This window comes from Macaca fascicularis, chromosome 9 (genome assembly GCF_037993035.2).
Source record: "Macaca fascicularis isolate 582-1 chromosome 9, T2T-MFA8v1.1".
In the NCBI taxonomy this organism is placed as follows: Eukaryota; Metazoa; Chordata; class Mammalia; order Primates; family Cercopithecidae; genus Macaca; species Macaca fascicularis.
Window position 1 is genome coordinate 86,428,895 of NC_088383.1, and position 16,229 is coordinate 86,445,123.

General features: G+C 39.1%; 1 protein-coding gene across 46 annotated transcripts in view; it reads left to right on the top strand.

Annotated features, from left to right (window-relative positions):
• ANK3 (ankyrin 3) overlaps positions 1-16,229 on the top strand; it is a 701,337-nt gene that overhangs the window by 535,375 nt on the left and 149,733 nt on the right. For all 46 annotated transcript variants that reach the window (XM_074002067.1, XM_005565791.5, XM_005565789.5 and 43 more), the window contains 2 exons: positions 5,544-5,741; positions 11,073-11,171. In XM_074002067.1, the coding sequence (XP_073858168.1) occupies positions 5,544-5,741; positions 11,073-11,171 (297 nt within the window). The remainder of the gene's footprint in view (positions 1-5,543; positions 5,742-11,072; positions 11,172-16,229) is intronic.

Sequence of the window (16,229 nt, forward strand, 5' to 3'; positions counted from 1 at the left end):
TTCCAGCTTTATATTTGTCAAACAAGACTTCATAGCTGAGTAATAGTCCACTCAGCTATAAACATATAGTATATACATATATATGTATACATACACACAGGGTATGCGATACGTGCATATCATGGAATGCTACTATATGTATGTATATATATCTGTATACACACACACGTACCATGGGATACTACTCAGCTATAAAAACGAATAAAAGAGGCCGGGTGCAGTGGCTCACACCTGTAATCCCACCACTTTGGGAGACTGAGGCGGGAGGACCCACGAGGTCAGGAGATGGAGACCATTCTGGCCAACATGGTGAAACCCCTTCTCTACTAAAAATACAAAAATTAACTGGGCATGGTGGCTGGCTTCTCAGGAGGCTGAGGCAGGAGAATCACTGGAACCCAGGAGGTGGAGGTTGCGGTGAGCCAAGATCACACCACTGCACTCCAGCCTGGGTGTCAGAGCGAGACTCAGTTTCAAAAAAATAATAATAATAAATAAAATGTATATATCCCACATATTCACATATTCTTTATCTAATCATCCATTGGTGGACACTAAGGTTGATTACAGGACTTTGCTATTGTGAATAGTGCTGCAATAAGTATATGAGTGCAAGTATCTTTTTTGATATAATGATTTATTTTCCTTTGGGAAATATCTAACCAGTGGTAGGATTGCTGGATCAAAGGTAGTTCTATTTTTTGTTCTTTGAGATATCTCCTTACAATTTTCCTTAGAGGTTATATTAATTTACATTCCTACCAGCAGTGTATAAGCATTTCCTTTTCTCTGCATCCTTGCCAGCATCTATTATTTTTGACTTCTTATAACAGCTATTCTGATTGGTGTGAGATGGTATCCAGTTGTGGTTTTGATTTGCATTTCTCTGATGATTAGTGATGATGATCATTTTTTATATGCTTCTTGGCCATTTGTGGGTCTTCTTTCACAAAATGTCTGTTTGTGTCATTTGCCTTCTTTTTAATGGGGTTATTTTTTTTTTTTTCTTGTTGAGCTGTTTGAGTTCTTCATAAATCCTGGATATTAGTTCTTTGTCAGATGCATAGTTTGTGAGTATTTTCTCCCATTCTATATGGTATCTGTTCACTCTATTGATTATCTCTTTTGCTATGCAGAAGCTTTTTAGTTTACTTAAGTCCCATTTGTCTATTTTTTGACTTGCTGCATTTGATTTTCAGGTCTTAGTTGTGAATTTTTTCCCTAGCTCAATGTCCAAAAGGGTTTTTCTTATGGTTTCTTCTAGAGTTTTTATACTTTCAGGTATTACATTTAAGTCTTTAATCTATCTTGAGTTAATTTTTGTATATGGTGAGAGTTATGGGTCCAGTTTCATTTTCCTTCATGTGGCTATCAAATTTTCCTAGGCATCATTTATTGAATAGGATGTCCTTTTCTCTGTGTTTATTTTTGTTAACTTTGTCAAAGATCAGTTGACTGAAGGAATGTGGCTTTATTTATGTGTTTTCTGTTCTGTTCCATTTTTCTATGCATATATTTTTATAACAGTGCCATGCTGTTTTGGTTATTATAGCCTTGTAGTATAATTTGAAGTTAGGTAATATGATGCCTCCAGCTTTGTTCTTTTTGCTTAGGATTGCTTTGGCTATTTGGGCTCCTTTTTCATTCCCTATGAATTTTAGGGTTGCTTTTTCTAATTCTGTGAAAAATGACGTGGATATTTTAACATGGATTGCAATGAATCTTTGGCTTTTCCCTTCAAAGAGAGTTGATTGGTTGCCAAATTTACTTTCAAGCCACAGGCAGCAAGAAAGTCAGCACAACAGGGCTTTCCCAGAAGTTCCACCAAACCACATCTCCTTACACCCCACTGGCCACTTCTATGTGCAAAAAAAGTTGAGAAATAGTGCTGAGCACACTGCCAGAGAAGTTTGTGTGTTTGTTTTGTTTTGCTTTTATTTTTTGTGTTTTGATTTGGGGGTTTGTTTGGTTTTGCTAAAAAAGAAAGGAGAACAAATACAGAGCAGGCAATCGGTCTTCTTTACTCTAGGGAAGTTCAGGCATTCCTGAATTCTGACAGTGGTGAGAGATAAGGGACAGAGCCTCAATAGGGCATGATTACTATATGGATGTGACAGCAGCAACCTCAATGTTAACTCTTCATCAAATCACATCCTTTGTCCTTTTTCTTAGAGTATGTGATGCCTTCTTCTTACCCTTTCTTCTCCTTTCTTCTCTTTTAAAATTACCAATGTATTGTCTTACTCATACATGTCCTAGAAATGTGATGAGGTTTCAGGAAATTGGGGTACTGAAAAGTAGATGGGCTGCTCTAATCTATTTTAGTCCAATCTATTTCCTGTGGCAGGACCTTATGCTGGCAAGAGGATTGGCTTGAGTTCAGGTATAACCTGGATACTAATTGTAGAAGAGATAGTAAGTTTTAAGTATTATTTATCAGGTTTCTCTTCCATAAAATATGCAACATATCTATTGATGTGGATCAGTATATTTGTGAAAGTTCTTGAAACAAATTCAATTATGATTTAAATGCTATATATTACTTTTGATAATTTTAAGTTGCATTTGCTTTTACTTTAATTTTGAAATACAAAAGCACATGTGGCAAGCGCTTTATCCTCTACATCAAGAGGGAAAAAAACATATAGGTCAAAATTATTCTACAGTTGAATCACTTGCTATTTAATTTTTCTTTTGATAGATGCATCTGCCTTTCTTAGTGTGGCAAGTGAGGATCATTTTAATTTTCACAAAGAAGAAACAACTTAGAAAATTTAGAAAATTCCATTAGAAGCCTCAAGATAAATGTGCTTATTATTTGAAGATATTTATTAAGTCTTTCTGAGATTAACTTTTCATAGTAAAATAATACATGAGTCATTTTTCCCTTGCTTTGTACTTTCCTTTGTGTCTCATGTAAGGAGCTCAAGATAAATCCTTGAGCAATAATAGTAATGTGTCTGGAATTGGCATATATTACAGAGCTGGGTCTGTCCGTCTCTGTCTGTCTGTCTGTCTGTCTCTCTCTCTCTGTATCTGTCTCTCCCTGTCTCTGTCTGTCTGTCTCTCTCAGAGTTTTAAAGACAGACTCTCCCTATGTTGCCCTGGGTGGTCTTGAGCTCCTGAGCTCAAGTGATCCTCCTGCCTCAGCCTCTAAAGTAGCTGAGACTACAGGCATGCACCACCATGCCTGACTGCTACAGTTCTCTTGATTAAAAAAATTTTTTAGGACATAGGATACTTTTTGGTGGCATTAGAAGTAAACAAGATTTTCATGTGTGAGAGGGTCTTGAGCTACTTTACCTTAGTTAGGGGTTGAGAAGTGACTAACCTGAAGATTATGTCAACAGCAAAAGCAAAAAGAGAGAAGATACATGATAAGAAGCTAAATTCTGAGTTTATCTTGTCTTTACCACTTGAAGTAGTTAGGTTAGTGTTAGACACATTGACTAATTATATTTCCTATGTTAGTGCTGCTTTGTGAATTTTCTCTTTTATGCTGGAGTGTTGGGGAGATGAAACAACTCCCCTCCTCCTGTCCCTCATTGCAGCGTTGGGCTCAGACCAAAGCTCTGCAGTTGGCTCTGAGGGCATCGGTCTCTGAAGGGTGTGTCCCAGCAGAGGGCCAAATGCTTCTCAGGGCAGCTGGGGTTTTCAGATGGCAATAGGTCAAAATTAAAAATAGGGATATAAAATCTTCTTTTACCCTGGCTCATCCAGTTTGGCAGAGGCTAGTTTCAGAAGAGTCTAGAAGTGACATTTCCACTTTCATGGGTTGATATAAGGGTTTGTGAAGTGAGGAATGCTGTTGGACTTGGACATGCCAGTGACTGAAATGTGAGGGTCATTGCAGCAGGATGGCTGAGTACTGAGTGCAGCAGACCCTCAAAACCCTCTGTGTTGTTTCTGATCCTTCTACATGGCTCAAAAGGATTGTGACTGATCCATTGTCCAGATTTGGATCGTACTTCCAAATACAAATTCTTAGATTCTATTTTCTTTTTCTAAACCTTCCTGTCTGTGGAAAAAAAAAAATCATTCTAATTTGTCATTAGCATATTCGATATACTCAGGTTTATGTCCATGTCAAAATGTAATCTTGCACTTCTTGTAAGTGACTGTGAACTAGGGCAACATCCCCCAAAACTCTTTCTTGGGGCAGGAGACCCTGATGGCTCCTGAGGCACAGCTGACCAACAGTTTATCAAGGGAATCTTGATTGTCTCTCTGTGGTTATCAGGGGTTAGCCAAGAGAAGGATGCCAGAATGTGCTGAAAGCTCTGGTACTCTTGATTCAAAATCTGAGGATTCCTTTCTTCCTGTAATTAATACGTGGCAGTTATTGTGAGGCACTAGAGAGACACAAAGACAAATATGACACAATATGTGCCCTTAACAAATGTATATTTAGTAGGAGGGGATAGATAAGTAAACAAAAGAGTACCACTAAATATCCCCAGGACTTTGATAAGAGTCAGTCAGGGTTGGAGGTAGGGGTTGAGGCTTGAGGGGTGGGAAGAAATAAAAAACCTCATGGAGGGTGTGACCGTTGAGCTGAATTTTCAGCTGACAGATGCTGGCTCCTGGGCATGTTAGGGAAGAGCATTCTTGTAGAGTAAGGCAAGACAGAGAAACATGAGACTCTATTCTGTTTGGGGGATGTGCAGGATGACAGACCAGCATAAAGACAAGTTTTGTAAAGGAGGAAATCAAAGGGCCACATGAGAAGAGATTATAGTGTCTTAACTTCCATGAACATTAAAAATTTCAACTTGTAAGCAATAGATGGCCATTAAAGGTATTTTTTTTAAAGAAAAGAATGAATGGCTCTGTACATGCCCTAGTGATAACTGATTGTTTGTTGCTTCTTCCTCCTGTCCTCAATTTAAATAAAGCAAGTAATTATTGAGCATGTTGTAACATAACTTCCTGTAAAAGGGAAATCTATATTCCTTTTAGAAAACCAATAATACTCTGACTCTTTTTGCTTAAAATGTCCATGTTAAGCCGGGCGCAGTGGCTCACGCCTGTAATCCCAGCACTTTGGGAGGCCGAGGCGGGAGGATTGGGAGGTTAGAAGATCAAGACCATCCTAGCTAACACGGTGAAACCCCATCTCTACTAAAAATACAAAAAACTAGCCGGGCGCAGTGGCGGGCGCCTGTAGTCCCAGCTATTCGGGAGGCTGAGGCAGGAGAATGGCGTGAACCCGGGAGGCGGAGCTTGCAGTGAGCTGAGATGGCGCCACTGCACTCCAGCCTGGGCGAAGAGTGAGACTCCGTCTCAAAAAATAAAATAAAATAAATAAATAATTAAATAAAATGTCCATATTAAGTTATGTTTTCCCTACTACTTAGGAATGCAGGAGACATGAGGGCACTATATTCATAGTATCACTTGGTTTACCAGTATTTGCTTACTTAATCATGATTTCTTCAGCAATCATAGAAAACCACTAGAAAGAGACAGCTACTATTTGAAAATGCACTGTACACATTTTTATCTTGTTCCTGGGCATGTGACCAAGTGATTTGTGTTGACAGAATGGTTATACGCCACTGCACATCGCTGCCAAAAAGAACCAGATGGACATAGCAACAACTCTGCTGGAATATGGTGCTGATGCCAACGCAGTTACCCGGCAAGGAATTGCTTCCGTCCATCTCGCAGCTCAGGAAGGGCATGTGGACATGGTGTCGCTGCTCCTTAGTAGAAATGCGAATGTGAACCTGAGCAATAAGGTAACCCACTTCTTTCTTGACAAAGCATGCAGCACACCAAAACCTCACCCCTCAGAAAGGTCACTAAGAATTCACAGAAGATCTGGGTCAAATAGGATGTGTAAAGTATAATATTGCACCAAGTTGTTTACCGAAGTGTTACTTAACAGAGCAAAAATTTGGAAACAATCTGTTTAAACAATAAGAAAAACAGTCAATAGGGCCAGTTACTCTGGCTCAGGCATTTAATCCCAGCACTTTGGGAAGGCAAGGCAGGTGGACTGCTCGAGCTCAGAAGATCGAGGCTGCAGTGAGCCGTGATTGCTTCTTTATACTCCAGCCTGGGTGACAGAGTGAGACCCTGTGTCTTTAAAAAAAAAAAAAAAAAGAGAGAGAGAGAGAGAGAAAGATAATGGTAAACAAATAATTCAGATAATTCAGTCAGACAATGAGTGTATTTGCAGGTGACTCTATATACATATAGCCATAAAAATGAAGTCCAGGAAGTTTTTGTAGTAACATAAAGTTTTGTTATAATGTTAATTCGAAGAGCACCATTGTTACTTCACCATAACATAGCAAATAAGTAGTTGCAAACTGTAGCCCATTGCTTTATTCCACGAACATTTTTGGGGTCCTGCTCCTTGCTCATCCGTTTTTAAGTTCTAGGTTACAAAGAGAAATGGGAAATATTGCTGCCTTTGTGAGTTCATTTTAATAACAAATTTAGCGTAGCTATTTTATGGAGTAGATAGGGGAAGTTGCTGGCAATTTTGAAGGAACTTGTGAAGACTATTCCCTAAACTCTTCTAACACCCATGCTGTCATCTTTGATATCCTCATTATTCATAAAGAAAAGACTAGAGTTTTATCAAGCAAAGTGAAAGTTCAGCCCACAATTAACCAGAAACATGTTAATGAAGTTACTGCCTCTCCCTGTATATATCAAAGAATTTAGCTTTGCTGAATTGCTCATTAAGATTTGCCCAAAACACAAGACAGGTGTTTCTAAATCTTCAGATAATAGGAAACCATGCAAAAGGGCCCTCAGATTCATGATAAGCTCCACTCTCTGGCATTTAGCTTCTCTTCTGCCTGCTGGGTGTGGGCATAGCTATGATATTTCTCAGCCCTAGCTCAGATATTGGAGTAGGGTTTCAAAATAGCAATAGTCTTATGTTGACAAATAACAAGTAATTTAAATACTTTTAACACATGTGTGTGTGTTTTGAAATCACAGAGAGTTTGAATCCTAAGTCAGATTCTTCCTGTGTCATTCAGGCAAGTTCTATCACCTCTCTGAGGCTCAGTTTTGTCCTTTAGTACGTGGAGATAATAATACTGACTTCAGGAGATGCTGTGAGGATTCACTGAGATAACATTCAACACTTTTTTGACTAAGAAAAAATCTTTTTTTAATTTTAGAATTTTTACAATTTTGGAAAAAGCTCACTCCATATCAATCTGAATTCTCAAGTTTATCATTTAACAAATTCTGTAGACCAAAAGACATATACGGGAGACCAGGGATATGTTTTTTTAGTTTTAGTATTGTGAAAATCTTTTTTGGTCATTACAGAGCAAAATTTTTTTTAATTTTTTTAATTTTCTTTTTTTCTTGTTAAACATTCCTTTTATGAGTGCATGTCTCAGCATTAATGGGAATAACAAAGCAATTTCATAATAGTCATTATAGTTAAGATTTGTTTGATCTTTTGAATTTTCTATAGTTTTATATACCAATTTAGAGACAAGAATTGTAATGGCTTGCCTCAAAACTCAACTTGTCTTTATGACAAAGAGGACCTTTTGTTTCCCAAATTGAAGCACATGCTGGTATCAGAGTGTATTTTCTCTTCTGAGCCCATAATATTGTATTTCACCAGTTCTTCCAGAAACAATGTAGTACTTTCACAATTGGTTTACATTGAATATTTCCAGTAGGTTTGATACCAAACTGCAGTGTGACCGACTTTGTTTCTTCAAAATCCTGCAGCTAACTGGTACAATATATACCCAGCCTTGAATTCACCTTAGACTCATAGAATGATTTTAGGCTAAAAATATTCAGGGCAAAAATTTTCTCTGTGCTTGCTTTAGTAAAGTGGAAATTAACGAAAGGAATTCTGAAGACTCAAAGACATATAGTAAACCAGGGAAACCTGGAAATTTCTGGCCACCTTCCTAAATAAATGATACACAAACAGAGATATTCCTAGAGGAATTCTAAAAGATCAGCTGGCTTTCCATTAGCATGTTGAACTTGAGGAACTTCTGAGAACTTCTAATACTTTTAACTTCTAACTTCTCATTAGAAACGATCTAATGAGAAGGCATTTGTAAATCCTTGCATCCTTTCTCAGTTGTCATTTTCAGTATAAAGCACTAAACATGCCCTCATATGAAAACAGAAAAGCAGCAAAACTTTTTATTATTCAATAAGGAACTGTCTCTCAGTTTTTGTCAGTTTTTCCTGAGTTGTCAGTGTTTTAAGCATCAATTACTCACTGTTCCCTCCTCCCTTCTCCTGCCTACCTTTCCCTCTTCTCATATAACACTACATTTTATTTCCTTGCTAAAAAATAACTATTGAAAGAAAGATTTAGCTTTCATAATTTATGTTGAACTAAACACTTTATTGTTTTTACTTTCTTTTTTTTTACTAGTAACCAGGACTTTCCCAGTACTCTTAAGGAAAAATGATCATGAACCCCAAGTTATTGTTGAGGTGCTACTGTTCAATTTGATTCAATTTTGCTTTTGATGTCCCTATTTTTCCATATAGGTTTTGCAGACCCCAATGCTATATTTTTTATACAACTGGAAGAATATTAAACAGAGCTGTTGCTATTTTAATTTGATGTTTTCTCTGTTTCAAATAAATTCTCTTTTTTTTTTTTTTTTTTTGAGACAAAATTTCATTCTTTTTGCCCAGGCTGGAGTGCAATGATGCAATCTCAGCTCACGACAACCTCTGCCTCCAGGGTGCAAGCAGTTCTCCTGCCTCAGCCTCCCGAGTAGCTGGGATTACAGGCATGCACCACCACACCGAGCTAATTTTGTATTTTTAGTAGAGACGGGTTTTCTCCATATTGGTCAGGCTGGTCTCGAACTCCCGACCTCAGGGGATCCGTCCACCTTGGTCTCCCAAAGTGCTGGGATTACAGGCACGAGTCACCACGCCCAGCCCTAAGTGCTATTTTTAAAATGAGCAATGATCAAAATGCCATAAAAGATTAACAGGTAACTTCTGAACTCAAACAGGGCTGTGGTCGTTTTTTAAAATCTTTTAATAAAGCCATGAATATAAAAATAAAATGTTATTTATATAATTTATCCTGTTCTACCTAAGAAAAATGTTTGACTTTTTTTCTCTGATTTAATCAATGAATGGGTAGATTAAATGCTAGATGCTGGACACTGGTTATATAAAAATTAAAGATACAATACTTGCCTCAATAAGCTCACAGTGGTTTGAGGAAGACAAGCAAGAAAACAGAGTTTAAATGCAGGATTATGATAGTTTTAATTGAGGTGAGCACATAGTAGGTTTGCAAATAAATGTACTAACTTGCCCCTTTATTGAAATGAGAAGAGAGAAAGGCCAGGGAAGCCTGAGGTGACTCCATCAGTGAGTGGGTAAGCCAGGTGAGCAGCAGGCACCTAGACGTGGGAGCGTGAGAGGACAACATGTGCCCACAACGCATTTCTCAGTCTTTGCTGAGAGCTACTCAGTAAAGCACCGTCAGTGTCAAAAGTCTCAAACTTAGAATAGGTGACCATGACACTCACAAAATATTATGGCTGACAATATTATTTCCTCTGAAGTAGAACATGGAACACGGTTCTATGATGAGGTCAGTGTTTGGGTGGTGCCAATTTTGGCCCTGGCTTATTTTTCTTGAATTGCAAGTGAATGCATCAGTCCTGCTTTTCACATTTCCCCCTTGATTCAGTTCGAGTGAGCTTCCTCCAAAATTCTGTAAACATTATTAAAAAGTCCCAGCTTGACTCTCTCTGCATTCCATAATTGCTCTGATGGAATAACAACCCCTGAATAAATAATGTTGCACATCTAGAAGGCTCTGTGCTCTTCCTAAAACTGCCTTTGATTACCTCCTTTCCTCTGACAAATAGGACAGGCTGATATTTTCATTGCACAGATGCTAGAGGGGGAGAAAAGACTTCCAGGATTAAGATATTAACTTCTGTGCTCATAATGGATGAAAGCAAAAAATCTGAAAGCACTTACAACAGCTCACTTTCTCTTAAATATTACAAAAAAATGGTTTACAATGTAAAGAGGCTTTTTACAACCAGAGAATAGTCTTAGTAATTTTTTTTCTTGGTCATGAGAGCAACCACGTGTTCTGCAAATTCTCTAATAGGGTTAGTTTCAAATACTGTATCAGTCTTGTTAAACCCATACATCATCTAAATGACCTGGAAATTCTCATGATCTTGCATTCACATTACATTCCACAGGCGATCTTTCCTACCCAGAGTGACATACAGAAAATATTCATTAGACCTTGGGAATTAATATGGAGAAAATATTATCAGCATATGTCAATGTTCACTTAGTAAACAGATATCATTTAAATAATTTTTGGTAAAGCTAGTGCCATTGACAATATATTAAAACTCTTGCATAATTTTGTAAAAAATAAAGTCTAATTTTTGGAGATGAACACTGAAGTGTATGGGGGTAAATGTTATAATGTCTAGATTTGTTTTAATACTGCCACAAATAAATGAGTGAAAAGGAAAAGAAGAATAGATGAAACAAATATAGGAAAACTTTGATAATTGCTAAGTCTGTGATGAGTATACAAGGCTCACTCCATTTCTTACACTTTTGAGAATGCCTACAATTTTTCCTGCCTACAGATACTAATGTTGCCACAGTGCTAAGACAGTATACTATATATATATATATATAGAGAGAGAGAGAGAGAGAGACAGAGAGAGAGAGAGAGAGGTTTTATTCACTCCTGTCACCAAGGCTGGAGTGCAGTGGCGCTCTCTCACTCACTGCAACCTCCTCCTACTGAGCTCAAGCAATTCTCCCGCCTCCCAAGTAGCTGAGACTACAGGTGTATGCCACTGCACCTGGCTACTTTTTGTAGAGATGGGGCCTCGCCATGTCGGCCAGGCTGGTCTCAAACTCATGGGCTCATGTGATCCACCTGCCTCAGCCTCCCAAGCATATAAATTTATTCCATAGGCTTTTTCTTACATAGAAATTCTTGGCTTACCATCTTAGAATTCACAAGTGGTTTCTCAAACATGGTGGCTATGTGTGTGACATTACTTCCCGTAAGATGACTGTGCCCTTTGAATCTTTTGCAGAGTGGCCTGACCCCACTCCATTTGGCTGCTCAAGAAGATCGAGTGAATGTGGCAGAAGTCCTCGTAAACCAAGGGGCTCATGTGGACGCTCAGACAAAGGTATACACCCCTCCCTTTCCACACGGGAAAGAATGTGTCCATTTGGTGACCGCAGTAAGGAAGAAACTATACTCATATTAGGAGAACAAACCCTTTAATCATCTCTTTTCTATGTAGTATTTTAAATATATATTTATGCAAGGGACACTAAAGTCTCTGATTGCCATATTCCAGGGACTTTTGTCTTTAACGGCCTGGGTACTTGATCCTAACTGTATAATAATTTCCCACTATATTAACACTATTGAGCCTCCTTACAACAGATGCTCCTTTAGGGGCAGAATGTGAAAGCTTGTACCTCTCTTAGTTTGTGTGATGGATTTTTTAAATGCAGACAAATAGACAAATAGAAAAACTTGTAATTTATGACCCCTATGTTCGTTCAGCACGATTTATGAAACAGGATAAATTAAGGCTTATTTAAATATTACTCACTTGCTAAATTCCTAATGGTCTGTGCAGTCTTGCCTGCATTCTCCCTCTCTCAGACAAAAAAACTCTCATTTCAAAATGAAAAAAAAAATTACTGATTAGTCTTATATAATGCCACAATTCAAACACAGAAAAATAAAAGACTTTTCATGTCATCGTCAAAGATATAGCTTCACATTAATCACATTTCTCTGAAATTTTTCTTTATATGCTTAATATCAGATTTGTGTCATCTACTGTAACATATGTTTTCTTTTTTTTTTTTTTATTTGAGACAGAGTCTCGCTCTGTCACCAGGCTAGAGTGCAGTGGCTTGATCTCGGCTCACTGCAACCTCCGCCTCCCATGTTCAAGCAATTCTCCTGCCTCAGCCTCCCAAGTAGCGGGGACTACAGGCGTGCACCACCACGCCCAGCTAATTTTTGTATTTTTAGTAGAGATGGGTTTTCACCATGTTAGCCAGGATGATCTTGATCTCTTCACCTTATGATCCGCATGCCTCAGCCTCCCAGAGTGCTGGGATTACAGGCGTGAGCCACAGCGCCCGGCCACATATGTTTTCTTTCTATATGCCATATTTGACATGAAAAAGAATGACTACTAAATATTGTGAATAAAATTTTTATATGTAATATAAGTAGGTTCTGATGTATATGGACATATTGAAGTAACTAGTAATATAGAAATACTATCCCAAATTAGCTAGATAAAAGGGTACTGACACCAAAATGAGATTGAATTTAGCTTATTTTCTTATGTTGCTTGAATACTTTCATCAGGAAATAATTATTGACTTTGGAAATTTGCAACTTCATGGTAAATATCTTCATTCCATATTGCTTATTCACACACACACACACACAGAGAGAGAGAGAGAGACAGACAGACAGACAGACTCAAACACTTTATTAGGTTCTCTCTCCTTTTTGTAGATATGAAACTCTAGAAGGCAAGGTCTGGGTCAAGTTTCTCAACATTTTTCTGCCCCAGCACATCCAAGGCATGCCCTAAAATTCAGCCAGGGAGTATGGTGAAGATTCTCAAAGCCAGGTGGGGGAGGAGAGAAACAAGTACTGCTCTGCCTCCGTCTGTTTTCCATTTGCACACACGGCCCCTTGATGTGTACGAGTCTCAGGACTCCACCACAGCTTCCTCCTAACCCAGCCCAACTCAGGTTCCATTTGGTAGTCTTTTTTTTTTTTTTTTCCTCCAAAAGGTAATCTCACTCTGTCACTCAAGCTGGAATGTAATGGCTTGCTGCAACCTCCACGTCCCGGATTCCAGCGATCCCACCTCAGCCTCCTGAGTAGCTGGGACTACAGGCGCATACCACCACACTCAGATAATTTTTGTATTTTTAGTAGAGGCAGGGTATCGCCATGTTGGCCAGGCTGATCTCAAGCTCCTGACCTCAGGTGATCCACCTGCCTTGGCCTCCCAAAATGCTGGTATTACAGGCATGAGCCACCGTGCCTGGCCACATAGTCATTTTTATACTCCTTATAATACCTTGCGGCATGTAACTTTTCCTGCCCTTTATGAACGGAGCAGGGCATCTCACTTCAGAAAGCATCTCTCTGTCCTTCACAACCTCTATTCCTTTCCTTTCTCTTCTCTGCAAAGGTCACAGCCACCAAAAGGAAGTGAAGCCATGATTGTCCTATAACTAGAGCACAGCAGAAGTGCAGATAGCTGGGTTGCTTGCATTTGCTGCTTAGTTTTGTGCATAAGGAGTTTGTTGTATCCCAGGAATGTTCACATTCTCGCTGGTAAAGAAGACAGCCCCAAGCAGCCCACAGGTGGGATGTATACCATTCAACTCATTAGCTTACATGAAACAATAATAATAATAAAATATCAAGACCTCTTCTCGCTGACGAGGAAAAGACTAGAAAATCCTGGTAACAGCCTTTGCAGTCCTCTCCCCCTGCACCCCTCCAGTTTGCTGACCCTTTATACCCCACCCCCCTTTTGCATTTGAAGTTTCACCAAATGATTTTAAGCTAAATTGTGCCACAGGGTATAATAATCAATGTTGTTTGATAGAGATGAAGCCACTGCTTTTGCTTTTTAGAAGGATAATGTCCGGAAGCATTTTATTTAGACCACCCCTGAAAGGCATTGATTCTTAGAGGACACTAATTAGGGATCAGGAGTTACACTGGATTTCTTTAAATGTGTGTAAAAGCGTAAAAAGCTTTGAGAACTTATGTGATGCTTACTCATTTCACGTTTATTTATAGATTCCCTACTGGTCACCAAATTCTTACCTGGGAGATACATTCCTTGCCCTCATAGAATTCATAGTTTAGAGAGCAAAACACATAGTATTATAATAACAAAGTCATCATCATAATAAAATAAAACAATGTATTACCCATTTTCTCTGTGCCGGCTACTATTCTCGGTGCTTTATAGTTATTATTTTGTTTAATTCTTACAACTACCCTATGACGCTGGTGAAATTAACATCCTCATTTTACAGATGAGAAAACTGAGGCACAGAAAAAGTAATTACTTGCATAAGGTCCCAAAGCTAATTATTACAAAGCCTGATTTTGACCATAGGCCTATATCTAGAAATATATATATAATTTTAGAGTATTAGGTAATAACTAAGTTTTTTGACAAAGGTAAGGTAGGATAGAGGAAGCTATAGCTTGTTCAGTATCATGGGAACGTGAGAAGAAAAACGGGGATTATGTCTTAAGATATTGCTAGAAAATTAAGAAGATCTCAGAGGGCCTTAATGTACCAGGCTAAGCTGTTCAGCTTTTTATCCTGTGTGCGCTGAGAAGCCACTGAAGGTTTTAAACACAAATGTGATAAGATCAGCAGTCTGGTTTACAAAGATCCTGGGAAACAATGCAAAGAATAAGTTGATTTTAAACCTTGGAGCAGGGGCAGTTAGGCTATTGTGAAATCCAAATGAAGAATGAAGAAGGCCTGAACTAAGTGGCAGATGAGACACTGAGGAACAGGAGAGAAATTAGAGAAATAATTAAAAGACATACAAACAGGTAAGATTTGAAGACCTTTGGGAGGCCGAGGCAGGCATATCACAAGGTCAGGAGATCGAGACCATCCTGGCTAACACGGTGAAACCCCGTCTCTACTAAAACAATGCAAAGAAGTTAGCTGGGTGTGGTGGCGGGTGCCTGTAGTCCCAGCTACTCGGGAGGCTGAGGCAGGAGAATGGTGTGAACCCACGAGACGGAGCTTGCAGTGAGCCAAGATGGTGCCACTGCACTCCAGCCTGGGCAACAGAGCAAGACTCCATCTCAAAAAAAAAAAAAAGATCTGAAGACCATGTGTGTATGGGGACTGAGGAGAAGCAAGAAATTCAGGATGAAACTAAGGATCTGACCTGTGCAACTGGGTGATCACAAGTACCATTCAATGAGACAGAGAATAAAGGAGACAAAGCCAGTTGGGGAAAGAGGACTATGAGTTTCGTATTGAGTGTGTTGAATTATAGATTACCTAGGGGCCATTCGAGTAGGAAAACCCAATAAACGACTCACATATTGATCTGGACACAGAAAGGATGGCTGGACTAAAGATGCAGATTTCTGAATCATCGCAATAAAGGTATTAGCTGACACTGTGAAAGTAGGTGTAATCCTCAAGGAAAAATGTGGCACAAACCAAAGACAAAACCCTTGGGATCCACTCCATTTTATAGTGGATGAAGGAGGCAAAGGAGGGCCTGTCCAAAGGTAGAGGAGAAATGACGAAAGAATATGATAGGGCTGTCAAATTATGAAAAACTGTCAAAGTGTTTCAGATAAGAGAAGCTCAAAGTCCATGCATGCCATGCATGGCTGGGCACTTGGGATATTATAAAGCAGTTTTACTAGAGTAGTGGAGATGATGAAATGTAGGGAGAATGGGCGGAATAGTGTATGAAGATTTTTTTTTCAAGAAGTTTAGTTTTGAAAGGATAGAAACCTAGAGAAAAGGACAAATATTTGAAAGGAGTACTTTTTGTTTCTAAGATGGAAACATAAAAATATGTCTATAAGCTGAGATGAGCATGCCAGAGGAAAGAAAAATGGTTAGCAAAATTATTTATTTATTTTTTTGGTGGGGGATGGAGTTTCGCTCTTGTCACCCAGGCTGGAGTGCAATTGTGTGATCTTGGCTCACTGCAACCTCCGCCTCCCGGGTTCAAGTGATTCTCCTGCCTCAGCCTCCCAAGTAGCTGGGATTACAGGCACCCACCGCCTGGCTAATTTTTTGTATTTTTAGTAGAGACAGGGTTTCTCCATATTGGGCAGGCTGATCTCAAACTCCTGACCTCAGGTGATCCGCCGGCCTCGGCCTCCCAAAGTGCTGGGATTACAGATGTGAGCCACTATGCCTGGCCTGGTTAGCAAAATTATAAGGGGTATCAGAAATGGGATAGGCTGAGCCAGAGGTAGAAATGACAATTTCTTTTCATTTTTCTTTTCTCTTTTCTTTTTTTTTTGACAGAGTCTCACTCTGTTGCCCAGGCTGGAGTACATGGGCATGATCATGGCTCACTGCAGCATCAACTTCCCAGGGTCTAGTGATCCTCCCACCTCAGCCTCCTGAGTAGCTGGGACTACAGACACATGCCACCACGTCTGGCTAATTTTTTTT